The 13,659-nt window shown below is 46.2% G+C and overlaps 1 protein-coding gene across 10 annotated transcripts in view; it reads left to right on the plus strand.

The window, feature by feature from the left end:
- The window catches only part of DOCK3 (dedicator of cytokinesis 3), a 604,430-nt gene that overhangs the window by 136,155 nt on the left and 454,616 nt on the right, over positions 1-13,659 (plus strand). For all 10 annotated transcript variants that reach the window (XM_043550359.1, XM_043550357.1, XM_043550356.1 and 7 more), the window contains exon 3: positions 6,750-6,790. In XM_043550359.1, coding sequence (XP_043406294.1) covers positions 6,750-6,790 — 41 coding nt within the window. The remainder of the gene's footprint in view (positions 1-6,749; positions 6,791-13,659) is intronic.

Raw genomic sequence — 13,659 nt, forward strand, 5'->3', positions numbered from 1 at the left:
GATGTGCTCCTCGTGGTCCAGGACCCGGACGACCTGGTTTATTTGGCTGCCTCCTCCGCCCGGGTCAGCTGGGTCAAGAGCTCTGGCCTGGTGGTCGGGGATGGGTGGCAAGTGAGCTCCCTCCCACCCGCGCTTCAAGCCATCCGGTGGAGCGCGGGTCCGCTGCTCTATCTTGGCGTTTATCTCTCCGCCACGCATCCTTCTCCGCCGGAGAACTGGCAGGATTTGGAGGCCAGGGTGGGTGAGCGGCTGCAGAGATGGACAGGACTGTTCCGGTGTCTCTCCCTGTGAGGGAGGGCGCTGGTGCTGAACCAACTGGTCCTGTCCATGCTTTGGCACCGACTCAACACCCTGAGCCTGGCCCCGAGGATCCTGGCCAGGCTCCAGAGGATGGCTCTGGAGTTCTTCTGGCCGGGGCTGCACTGGGTCTCTGCAGGGGCTCTGAGTCTTCCCCTGGAGGAGGGAGGACAGGGTCTAGTTTGCTTGTGCAGCCAGGTCCATGTCTTCCATCTCCAGGCCCTGCAGAGGCTCCTTTACGGTGCAGGTAGTCCGGCGTGGAGCATGTTGGTGCACTCCTTCCTCCGCCGCCTCCGCTTTCCACCTTTCCGACCCCCAGGCGCGTACTCCAATAGGTGAAGGCCGCCTTGTCACCCGATTCTCTCGCTTTCCTGCGGTGAGCCCTGTAAGAGGATGTTCCCCGCCCACCCCTCACTCCTGGCCCTCCGGACATTTTTCTTGGGCCCTGTTCCACAAGCCCCCCCCGGCCTCCCCGCTCCCACACTCTGAGCCGGTTGCATTCCCTGCAGCCAGTCCGGTTTCGAACCGCGCCCAGAAACCATCTGTACATGCTCGTGCTCCATACGTTACATTTCTTCACCCTCATGTCCCGCCCTGACACCAAATGGCGGGACTATCTTCCACCTAAAGAGGGTGAGGAGCCCCAGTGGGCCAGCCTTTATTCCACCTTGGTCCCACGGCCCACCGGGGACATTAGTTGGCGGCTCCTTCATGGAGCCATGAGCACGGGCATGCACCTGGGGCAGTTCACCCCTACACCTGAGGCCTGTCCCTTTTGCGGTGTGAGGGAGAACCTGGCGCATGCCTATCTCGAATACGCCAGGTTGCAGCCCCTATTCTGGCTCCTCCAGAACCTCTTGTTGAGGTTCTGGCTGCACTTTTCCCCACACTTGTTCCTCTTTGCACACCCTATCTGTGGCCCCACGAAGTCGTGAGACCTCCTTGTCAACCTCCTTCTGGCTCTGGCCAAAGTCTCCATCTACAATACCAGGAGGAGGATGTTGGACGAGGGAGTCCTCTGCGACTGCGGGGCCTATTTCCGTTCCTCCCTAGTTTCATGCATCTGGGCAGAGTTCCACTGGGCTGCGTCCGCTGGCTCCCTCGACAGCTTTGAGGAGCAGTGGGCGCTGTCCGGGGTTCTCTGCTCGGTGTCCTCCTCCAGTATCCTCATTTTGAACCTCTGACCCTCACTCCGGTCCCTGTTTTTCATTAGTTGCCCCCTGTAATCAGTTGGTCCCTGGGTCCAGTGGTCCCTCCCTCTTGGCTGGGGGAAGGGCCTTTAGCAGTGGGTGGGCTTGCACCCACCCACTTCCCGGGTTTTCCAATAAGACCCCGCTACAGGCCGATACGTATAATTTCAGTTACTTTTACTTATATGAGAAATTTGAAGAGTCTTTTATGCTGTTACTGAGATTATTAGAGGCAAAGGTCTGACACTGGGTACTCAATTTCTTAAAGGACCCATTTTTAGTTATTTTTCATTCCTAAAGTAATTAAAAGATTGTAAACTGTCAAAAATCATTCTGTATGTGAACTGCTGTCATAAATATGAAGGGAAGGGTAACCACCTTTCTGTATACAGAACTATAAAATCCCTCCTGGCCAGAGGCAAAAACCCTTTCACCTGTAAAGGGTTAAGAAGCTAGGATAATCTCGCTGGCACCTGACCAAAATGACCAATGAAGAGACAAGTTACTTTCAAAGCTGGGGGGGGGAACAAAGGGTCTGTCTGTCTGTGTGATGCTTTTGCTGGGAACAGAAAAGGAATGGAGTCTTAAAACTTAGTAAGTAATCTAGCTAGATATGCGTTAGATTCTGTTTTGTTTATGGCTGGTAAAATAGCTGTGCTGAATGGAATGTATATTCCTGTTTTTGTATCTTTTTGTAACTTAAGGTTTTGCCTAGAGGGATTCTCTATGTTTTGAATCTGATTACCCTGTAAAGTATTTACCATCCTTATTTTACAGAGGTGATTCTTTTACTTTTTCCTTAATTAAAATTCTTCTTTTAAGAACCTGATTGCTTTTTCATTGTTCTTAAGATCCAAGGGTTTGTGTCTGTGTTCACCTATGCAAATTGGTGAGGATTTTTATCAAGCCTTTCACCGGAAGGGGGGTGTAGGGCTTGGGGGGGATATTTTTGGGGGGAACATGTCTCCAAGTGGGCTCTTTCCCTGTTCTTTGTTTAATATGTTTGGTGGTGGCAGCATACTGTTCAAGGACAAGGCAAAGTTTGTACCTTGAGGAAGTTTTTAATCTAAGCTGGTAAGAATAAGCTTAGGGGGTCTTTCATGCAGGTCCCCACATCTGTACCCTAGAGTTCAGAGTGGGGAAGGAACCTTAACAACTGCAGTAATTTTAAAGAAGATATGCTTTGTTTTTCTGTCCATAACAAACCTGTGGTATGCCTCCTTTATGTGCTAGAATCAATTGAGTCTCAACTATGGAGTCAGTATTGATGCCCTCATTAGTTCTGTAATATTTTATTTTTTTTGGTCAGAGGAACTGGGTATGAATATTTATTTTTGATTCTTTAACATACTATCATAGTAGAGAGTGGGAACGTGTTATAATCGAGGGCAGGGATCTCCTCTTTATTGGTGTTTGTTTGTAAAATGCCAAGCATAATTAGGCCCTGATATTGAATGGGGCTTGTACATGTAGCCATAATACAAATGATTAATAACAGTAATACTATGTTAGAATTGCTGATTATTGAAAAAATTGCTATGTGTACATTTTTATAAGAGATTATTTTAAAAAGAAAAAACCTCAGTACTATAGTAATAATAATATACAAAAACAACAGTAAAAGAATCTTAAGGTTGCAATGTCAAGACCTCAGTATTTAGGAAATGCCAGAATTAAGGTTGTCTGTGATTCATTAATTTACTCTTTGTGCATATCCATTATGATAGTCTGCAGTTACACCATCTCATTCGCAATACACCTTCTGGCACTGAGGCATGAGTCCTACAGACAACAGCCTTATTCACTACACATCCCTGATTCATTCCCTGAGCACTGTCCATTCTGTGCACTGAATGAGGCAGGGGTTTTATGGAAACAGTAGTAGATGATCATATAATTAAATACTTTATCATAATGAATATGTACAAAACCACAGGTTAATAAGTAGCTGTTGAAGACTGTTATCTGTGTAGGCTTACCTCCTAGAGGGGTATGAGACACAAACTTTGGGTTTTATAATTATTTGCTAGACAGCAGAGAAAAGTTGAGACTCAGGAATCCTGGGTTCAATTCGAGTTCTGGAGGGGAGTGTGCTCTCGTGTTTACAAACCCTCCTGTGTCTCTCCCCTCCCTCATCTGGTTCCATCACTGCCTCGCCTCAGAGCTCTTAACTTGTCTCCAATTCCCACGGCTCCTGTCCTCATCCTCTGCTCCTATCCCTGCCTTCTTTAGTTCCTGCTCCTATATCCTCTGTCCCTATCCTCCCCCATGCTCCTATCCCTTCCTCCCTGGCTCCTGTTCCTAATTCGTCCCCCTGTCTGCTCCTCTTCCCCTTCCTCAGCCCCCATGCCTCTACATGTCAGTCAAGCTGCTTAATACTTCTCCACACTGCCTGTGTGCTAGCAAGGAGCATTGAGAACACAGGAGAGAAGGTCTCCCTGTTCTCAGTTCTGGTGTCTGATGCCACAGTGTTCCCCAGCAATGAGGATGAGTAATTGCAGTAAAAGTTCTGATCAGCCCAGGTTTCCTGGGATGGAGCATGCTCAGTGCGGATGGAATCTTTGGAGAATTGAGCTGCTGAACTCTAAGAAATTTCTTCTGAATATGTGTAAATATGTGAAACTTTTTATTCAGAGGTTTATAACTCATTCAGATTTGGGCAGTTTTCCTTGGGATAACAAAAGGCATGTGTCTGACACCCGTGCAATCTCAGTTGCCAGTTTTCTGCTCCAGAGCATGGAGATACTAGAATTTCTCAATGAAGTGATTGAGAAAAATTTTTACATAGGCAAAACACATTTTTCTCTAATCTTGTTCTCAGAAACAGCTAACCCATTTTGGTTGATTACCCTGAGGCAAACACCTTGCATATAAAATTTCAGCCTGAATGTTGAAGTTTGGGAAAATTTAAGCAGCTGAAAACTGGGTTTTAAAATGGTAAAGGTTAAACAACTTTAACTGTAGGCATAGCTACCAGCTCTGCCTATAATAATAAATAGTAACATAACCGAAATATATTACGTTTGTGGCACGAAAAGGGAAAAAAGAAAAGGAATCTGTGCTTCACTCCCCTTGGCTAGATATATTTCCTAGGTTTGACTGTTTTCTCATAGTCTCTGTCCATTTGTTTCTCTCACTCAGCTCTCCAGCCAGTATCAACCTTGTTGGTCTTTCAGCACCATCAGTTTTGATTTTTTCCTGTTTTTGTTGTTGATGCTAGCTTACATAAGGTGAAATTATTCTCACCTGTTGGTGAAGCTCAGGTAGCTTGTGGAGAATGAAATTTGAACCCCTTGTAGCCCTTACTGCAGGCTGTTGTTGGAATACTACTATCTGGAGCTCTTGTGTGACACTTGAATGGGATTTAAGAGTAATAATTGGATTTGTGCAATTGTAGATCCTGAGGTCCATTCCTTGACTTGTTTCCATCACTGTCCTTTAGAGACGCTGCCACTGGGCACCCCATCCAAGCATAGTGCAACTGCAGTGTTTAAGTAGTGTGAAGGGCCTTGCTGACTCCTGTCATCCAAGATACAGCTCCTGGTGTTCCCATTGTGACCTTTGGCATTGTTTGTGCAACTTAACTGATCCCACACCAGAGAAACCGTGACAGAGCAGTGTTTACACAGTATACGTCCTTTCCACAAGTTTGCTTTCCTGATTAAACGTTGAACCTTTAAAATTCAAGTGTGTTAGAAATGTACTGGAATGTCTTCTCCCATGTAGGAAAGATGTTCAGGCTGAATTATTGCCTGTGTGCTGAATGTGTAATCACCACAGCTGCCAATGGTTCAAAGTAGTTTAAAGAGACTACAGACACTAAGCTGTTTCTGTCCTTCATGGGAATAAGCAAGAGTACAAGATTCTTATGGCTTGTGATCACTGCAGAGTAAAAATCTTTCAAGAGTTAATAACCTATGTGAGCTATAGTGACTGTTTCAAAGATTACTCTTGGGGGAATTCTGTGCCACTGTGCATGCACAGAATTTATGTCCCCCGCAGATTTCTTTGATTCCCCGCAGAAAAATGACTTTCTGCTGAGGAAGCAAAGGGAAGTCACAAGAGCGGTCACACAACCTTCCCCAGCAATATGTTTTGGATGCCTAGGGCAGCCGGCAGAGTGGTAAATCACTGTGGGGCAAGAGGTGGGACTGGGGAAGTCCTGGTTGGTGTCTCCTATCCTGTGCCGGACTCGGTTGCTAGTCCGGGCTGGGCTGGGGAGGACGGGACTTACTCTTCCCATGCACGGCATCTGGGACTGGATCAGACCCACCCCAGATTTCTCCCCTGGCTGCAGGAAGCTCTGCAAACCCCATCTCTCCCCCCTGCTTCCTGCACCCATTGCTCCTCAGCTGCAGGGGGAGGGATCCCTGTACAGAGAGCTGCTCTGCCATCCGCCCAACCCCTGTGAATCCAGACCCCCTTATACCCAGACCCTCTCACCAAGCCTAACCCCCCTGCACTCAGAACCCACCTTGATGGGCCTGACTACCCTGATGAGCCACCCATATCCCCACCTCACCGAGCTCCAGCCAGTTGCACCTGGATCCCCACTCCACTGAGCTCCACTCCCCAAGCATCTGGACCCCACCACTGAGCCCCACACACCCAGACCCCCCTGCCAAGCTCTATACGCCCACACCCAGAAACTCCCCACCACTGAGCCCCAACCACCTTCACCTGGACCCCCCTGCAGAGTCCCATTACCATTGCACCCAGAACCCTGCAACAAGCCCCTGTGCATCCAGATCCCCCACTGAGCTGCCTGCACCCAGATTGCCCCACACAAAACCCTCTCAACCCACACCTCGATCCCTCCCCCCACATACTAAGCCCCTCCACACTTGGATCCTGTCTTGCTGAGCCTGCCTGCTCACACCTGGTGCACCTGGCACGGAGGCGCAGGCCCAGTCCTTGCACTGTGTCAGAGTAGGGTGCAGCCTCCCTGCTGAGTCCGTGTCCCGGGGCAGAGGAGCTGTACAGTGAGATCCCACCTCTGTGCAGCTAGTGGCCTGTGTTCCCCAATGCTACGCGGGAGCCTCCACATTTATTTGACAAATAATATTTGCAGAATTTTGCAGAATTTTAAAATATTGTGCGAGAATTTTAATTTTTTTGATGCATAATTTTTTGGCACAAAATACCCTCAGGAGTAAAAGATGACCTGAGCATTTGGACTGTTTTGCCAGTGGCAGTCAGATTATTTTAGTATAAAAAAATGCAATGCCACAATTTAATACAGTATATTTTGTCCTGTTTCAGGCTGGTACAGAGGAGTTTCCATTAAGAAGCCAAATGTAAAGGTAAGTGTAAATATAGTCTCTATTTTTAACAATTATTTGAGAATGAGGGCTTTCCACCTTGCTGTTGCAGCCCTAACCCATGTTCTCCCTCACTCTTAAGACTCCACTTCCCTTTACAATTATTTTGGCATACATAATTGTACTGAATTTTTTTCTGAATTGCTTCTTAGTCATCCCAAAGGTTCAGAGACCTTTTCCACCTGCATACATGTAGGCTGTATCCATTTTGACTTTTTTTTTTCCAAAAAAGCCCAAATGCCTAAATAAGCCTGTACAATTCTTAATTCAGGATTTTTAAAACAAATTTAAATAATTCACTTTATCAAAATAGAAATATGAGAATTTTTAAAATAAAGCTAATTGGGGAAAAATATTGTTAATGTTTTATATTTCACAGATTTTATAGTCTAATCAAGGAAATTTTGCACCACGAGGGCTCTTTATGCTGGCTGTGAATTTTTGTGTGCGTTCATGTATGCTTAAGTATACAAAGACACAAGCTATTTCTAACATTCATAGAATCATAGAATCATAGAATATCAGGGTTGGAAGGGACCCCAGAAGGTCATCTAGTCCAACCCCCTGCTCAAAGCAGGACCAAGTCCCAGTTAAATCATCCCAGCCAGGGCTTTGTCAAGCCTGACCTTAAAAACCTGTAAGGAAGGAGATTCTACCACCTCCCTAGGTAACGCATTCCAGTGTTTCACCACCCTCTTAGTGAAAAAGTTTTTCCTAAACTGGCTTTTGTTTAAAATACTGTAATTTTCAATGTAATTTGTAAAAATATATTAATGAACACTAGTGTCTAATGAATTTTTTGTTTTTTCAAAACTATACCCTACATAATCAATTAATTATATTTTTCTTCTAATAAAACTTCCCTAAGTTGTTGAGCATTTCATTCATTTGTGCATTTATTGTTACATTGTACACTGCATAAATCTGTGTTCACAGTTCTGACACAAGAGCCATTCAAACCTACCAGTTTCCTAGGTAACCAACACAGTGCCTCAGAAACAGACGGCATAAAGTTGGGAGTAAATCAGATGAAGTAAATCCAAGTTGTATTTCCACCTTTCCAGTATTTCTGTATGGTTAAAATGTGTGTGTTCGCTATTGACTTTCTTGGTGAAGTCACTCTTGTTGGGAAAACCTATGGAAAAATCTGCTTCAAGTTTGTATTTCAATGGAAAGTGATTTTTCCTCCTCTTTATTTTTGTTCCTTGAAAATTCTTCATTTTAGTACTCAGTGAGTTTTTAAGAATTGTTGAACTGGTTTATTGTTTAGCTCCTGTGTATATTGCCTGTTTGCTAGCTTTTGATCTCTGTGTGGATGGCTTGTATATTTTCTTGATGCTGAGCAACTGTGTATTTTGAATCTTGGCATCTTTTTTTCGGGATACTGTGAAAAGTAGGGAAAAGTAGCCATTTTTTTGGTATGATTGTATTTAAAATGGTGTGTACACAACTAATTGTAGGCAAAGCTGGTAGCTGTGCTTGTAGTTAAAGATGCAGTGCTTTCCATTATGAGACCTTGTTTTCAGTTACTTATAACTTTGCCAAACATAAACCGTTCAGACTCAAATTTCACGTGTCAGTTGTTTCTCTCAGGATGAATGTTTTTGGAAAGTTTCAGCTAAAATGTTTCAGCCATTTCTTACCACAAGGTGAGGAAAAATACATTGTTTTGCTCAAATCAAAGAAATTCTCAACTCTTTCTTTGAGATACTCTCGCACAGGGATTCTCAAACTTTTGTACTGGAGACTCCTTTCACATAGCAAGCTTCTGAGTGTGACCCTCCCCTTATAAATTAAAAACATTTAAAAATATATTTAACACCATTATAAATTCTGGAGGCAAAGTGGGGTTTGGGGTGGAAGCTGACAGCTTATGACCCCCCCACCCCCGGTGTAATAACCTCACGACCCCCTGTGGGGTCTTGACCCCCCAGTTTGAGAACCGCTCTTCTAGCACTTCCATGCTTTGCAGCAGACGTTTGAAATTTGCAAAGGGGTCACTCTGGTGTCAGAGATGTCTTTTGTCGCAGTGAAAATCTTCTCAAATTTGGCCAAGTTTATAAGTCCCTGGAAAATCACAGTTTGGACATGATTAGTAGAGTTTTGTTAAAGGTTAGCAGCATTATTTTCTGAAGATTCAGTCTGTACAAAATGTGCTCCACCACTACAGAGCTCCTATGTGCTGGCAAGGTTATCTGTGTCATCCTGACAGAGCAACTGAGCATGCTGTATCCTAGACCTGCAGGAGCCATGCAGGACTTTACCTGCAATTGCTCCTGCTGGCAGCAAAGGGACACTGTGGCACCAGGCACCAGAAGTAAGAGCAGGGAGACTCTCTCCTTTGCTCTCAATGCTTCTGCTTCTGTAGTGGCAGAATGGAAGAGAATGAGAAAGCAAGTTGACTTGAAAGTAGAGGCTGAGGAGCAGAGGGGAGATGTGGAAGTCAGGATGTTGAGTAGCAGGGGTGAAGATGGGAAAGAGAGGAGCAGAGAACAGAAGAAGGGAGTTTGGGAGTGAGAAGGTGAGCAGACTGGGACAGACTGTGTGAGCCCGAGTGGACAAAGTAAACAAAATGGAAAGTGCCTGCTTAACGAGCAGCTATTAGATATTGTTTTCTCTATTGTTTGTTGTGTGGCCCCATGGCTTATTTACTGCACATAGAATCATAGAACATCAGGGTTAGAAGGGACCTCAGTAGGTCATCTAGTCCAGCACCCTGCTGAAAGCTGGACCAATCCCCAACTAAATCATCTCAGCCAGGGCTTTGTCAAGCCTGACTTTAAAAACCTCTAAGGAAGGAGATTCCACCACCTCCCTAGGTAACCCATTCCAGTGCTTCACCACCCTCCTAGTGAAAACGTTTTTCCTAATATCCAACCTAAACCTCCCCCACTGCAACTTGAGACCACTACTCCTCGTTCTGTCATCTGGTTCCACTGAGAACAGTCTAGATCCTTCCTCTTTGGAACCCCCTTTCAGGTAGTTGAAAGCAGCTATCAAATCCCCCCTCATTCTTCTCTTCTGCAGAGTAAATAATCCCAGTTCCCTCAGCCGCTCTTCATAAATCATCTGCTCCAGCCCCCTAATCATTTTTGTTGCCCTTCACTGGACTCTTTCCAATTTTTCCACATCCTTCTTGTAGTGTGTGGCCCAAAACTGGACACAGTACTCCAGATGAGGCCTCACCAATGCCAAATAGAGGGGAATGATCACGTCCCTCTATCTGCTGGCAATGCTCCTACTCATACAGCCCAAAATGCCGTTAGCCTTCTTGACAAGAAGGGCACACTGTTGACTCATATCCACCGTCTCGTCCACTGTAACCCCTAGGTCCTTTTCTGCAGAACTGCTGCCTAGCCGCTTGATCCCTATTCTGTAGCAGTGCACGGGATTCTTCCGTCCTAAGTGCAGGACTCTGCACTTGTCCTTGTTGAACCTCATCAGATTTCTTTTGGCCCAATCCTCTAATTTGTCTAGGTCCCTTTGTATCCTATCCCTACCTTCCAGCATATCTACCACTCCTCCCAGTTTAGTATCATCTGCTAACTTGCTGAAGGTGCAATCCATGCCATCCTCCAGATTGTTAATGAAGATATTGAACAAAACTGCCCCCAGGACTCCGCTTGATACTGGCTGCTGACTAGATGTGAAGCCATTGATCACTACCCGTTGAGCCTGAAGATGTAGCCAGCTTTCTATCCACCTTAAAGAAGAATGGGCTGGATGAATGGACTATAGCTTGCTTGCAAGAATACTGTGGGAGACCATATTAAAAGCTTTGCTAAAGTCCAGGAATAACACGTCCACTGCTTTCCCCTCATCCACAGAGCCAGTTATCTCATCGTAGAAGGCAATTAGATTAGTCAGACATGGTGAATCTATGCTGAATCCATGCCCTTGGTGAATCCATGCTGACTGTTCCTGATCACTTTCCTCTCCTCTAAGTGCTTCAGAATTGATTCCTTGAGGACCTGCTCCATGATTTTTCCAGGGACTGAGGTGAGGATGACTGGTCTGTCGTTCCCCGGATCCTCCTCCTCCTCCCCTTTTTCAAAGATGGTACTACATTAGCCTTTTACCAATCATCTGGGACCTCCCCCGATCGTCATGAGTTTTCAAAGATAATGGCCAATGGTTCTGCAATCACATCCGCCAACTCCTTTAGCACCCTTGGATGCAGTGCATCCAGCCCCATGGACTTGTGCTTGTCCAGCTTTTCTAAATAGTCCTGAATAACTTCTTTCTCCACAGAGGGCTGGTCCCATCCTCCCCATAGTGTGCTGCCCAGTGCAGTAGTCTGGGAGCTGACCTTGTTCGTGAAGATGGAGGCAAAAAAAACATTGAGTACATTAGCTTTTTCCACATCCTCTGTCACTAGGTTGCCTCCCTCATTCAGTAAGGGGCCCACACTTTCCTTGACCACCTTCTTGTTGCTAACATACCTGAAGAAACCCTTCTTGTTACTCTTAACATCCCTTGCTAGCTGCAACTCCAAGTATGTTTTGGCCTTCCTGATTTCACTCCTGCATGCCTGAGTAATATTTTTATACTCCTCCACAGTCATTTGTCCAATCTTCCACTTCTTGTAAGCTTTTTTTTTGTGTTTAAGATCAGCAAGGATTTCACTGTGAAGCCAAGCTGGTTGCCTGCCATATTTACTATTCTTTCTACACATTGGAATGGTTTGTTCCTGCAACTTCAATAGGGATTCTTTAAAATACAGCCAGCTCTCCTGGACTCCTTTCCCTTTCCTGTTATTCTCCCAGAGGATCCTGCCCATCAGTTCCCTGAGGGAGTCAAAGTCTGCTTTGTGAAGTCCAGGGTCTGTATTCTGCTGCTTTCCTTTCTTCCTTGTGTCAGGATCCTGAACTTGACCATCTCATGGTCACTGCCTCCCAGGTTCCCATCCACTTTTGCTTCCCCTACTAATTCTTCCCTGTTTCTGAGCAGGAGGTCAAGAAGAGCTCCGTCCCCTAGTTGGTTCCTGCAGCACTTGCACCAGGAAATTGTCCCCTATACCTTCCAAAAACTTCCTGGGTTGTCTGTGCACTGCTGTATTGCTCTCCCAGCAGATATCAGGGTGTTTGATGTCCTCCATGAGAACCAGGGCCTGCGATCTAGTAACTTCTGTTAGTTGCCGGAAGAAAGCCTCGTCCATCACATCCCCCTGGTCTGGTGGTCTATAACAGACTCCCACCACGACATCACCCGTGTTGCTCACACTTCTAAACTTAATCCAGAGACTCTCAGGTTTTTCTGCAGTTTCATCCCGGAGCTCCGAGCAGTCCTACTGCTCTCTTACATACAGTGCAACTCCCCCACCTTTTCTGCCCTGCCTGTCTTTCCTGAACAGTTTATATCCATCCATGACAGTACTCTAGTCATGTGAGTTATCCCACCAAGTCTCTGTTATTCCAAACACATCATAATTCCTTGACTGTGACAGGACTTCCCGTTCTCCCTGCTTGTTTCCCAGGCTTCTTGCATTTGTGTATAGGCACTTAAGATAACGTGCTGATCGTCCTGCTTTCTCAGTATGAGGCAGGAGTCCTCCCCTCTCGCGCTCTTCTTTTTGTGCTTCCTCCCAGTATCCCACTTACCTCTGGGCTTTGGTCTCCTTCCCCCAGTGAACCTAGTTTAAACCCTCCTCACTAGGTTAGCCAGCATGCTTGCAAAGATGCTCTTCCCTCTCTTTGTTAGGTGGAGCCCGTCTGTGCCTAGCAATCCTTCTTGGAACATCATCCCATGGTCAAACAATCCGAAGCCTTCTCTCTGACACCACCTGCATAGCCATTCATTGACTTCCACGATTCAACGGTCTGTACCCAGGCCTTTTCCTTCCACAGGGAGGATGGACGAGAACACTACTTGCACCTCAAACTCCTTTATCCTTCTTCCCAGAGCTACATAGTGTGCAGTGATCCGCCAAGGTCATTCTTGGCAGTATTATTGGTGCCCACCTGGAGAAGCAGGAAGGGGTAGCTATCCGAGGGCTTGATGAGTTTCGGCAGTCTTTCCATCACGTCGTGAATCCTAGCTCCTGGCAAGCAGCACACTTCTCGGCTTTCCCGGTCAGGACGGCAGATAGATGAGTCAGTCCCCCGTAGGAGGGAGTCCCCGACCACCACCACCCACCTCCTTTTCTTGGGAGCGGTGGTCATGGAACCCCCATCCCTAGGACCAGTGCATGCCTTCCAATCGGTGGAGTCTCCTTCTGCTCCCTTCCCTGAGATGTATCATCTAGTCCACTCTCCACATTAGTACCTGTGGAGAGAACATGAAAACAGTCGCTCACCTGTATCTGCATTGCTGGTACATTGATGCGCCTCTTTCTTCTTCTGGAGGTCACATGCTGCCAATTTTCTTCACCGTCCTTTTATCCCCGCTGTGCAGCCTGCTCTGAATCTTCAGAATGTTGTGCACGTAGAAGCATATCCTGACGTCAGTCCAGGAAATCTTCAATTTCTCTTATGCAACGCAGCATTGATACTTGTTTCTCCAGACCTTGAACCTTCTCTTCCGGTATGGAGACCAGCTTGCACTTTGTACAGACAAAACCTCTTCTGTCCTGTGGAAGAAAGACAAACATAGCACATCCTGTGCAGGTCACAACAGCTGATCGCTCACCGTCCATATTACCTTCCTTCTATGAGCTTCCTCAGCTGTTGCAGTAACTGTTCAGAGAAGCCTGTGAGACTAAAGCCTCAGTGGCCTCTCCCTAGGCGAACTCCCAGTCAAACTCCCTTTATTAGCCTCTCCACTGTTTGCCGCTCAACTGGTTCTCAGCTGACTGCCTTTTTATAGCAGTCAGGCCCACTCAAGGCTCACCTGGAACAAAGCACTCCCAATTC

Source organism: Chelonia mydas, chromosome 7 (genome assembly GCF_015237465.2).
Source record: "Chelonia mydas isolate rCheMyd1 chromosome 7, rCheMyd1.pri.v2, whole genome shotgun sequence".
Lineage (NCBI taxonomy): Eukaryota > Metazoa > Chordata > Testudines > Cheloniidae > Chelonia > Chelonia mydas.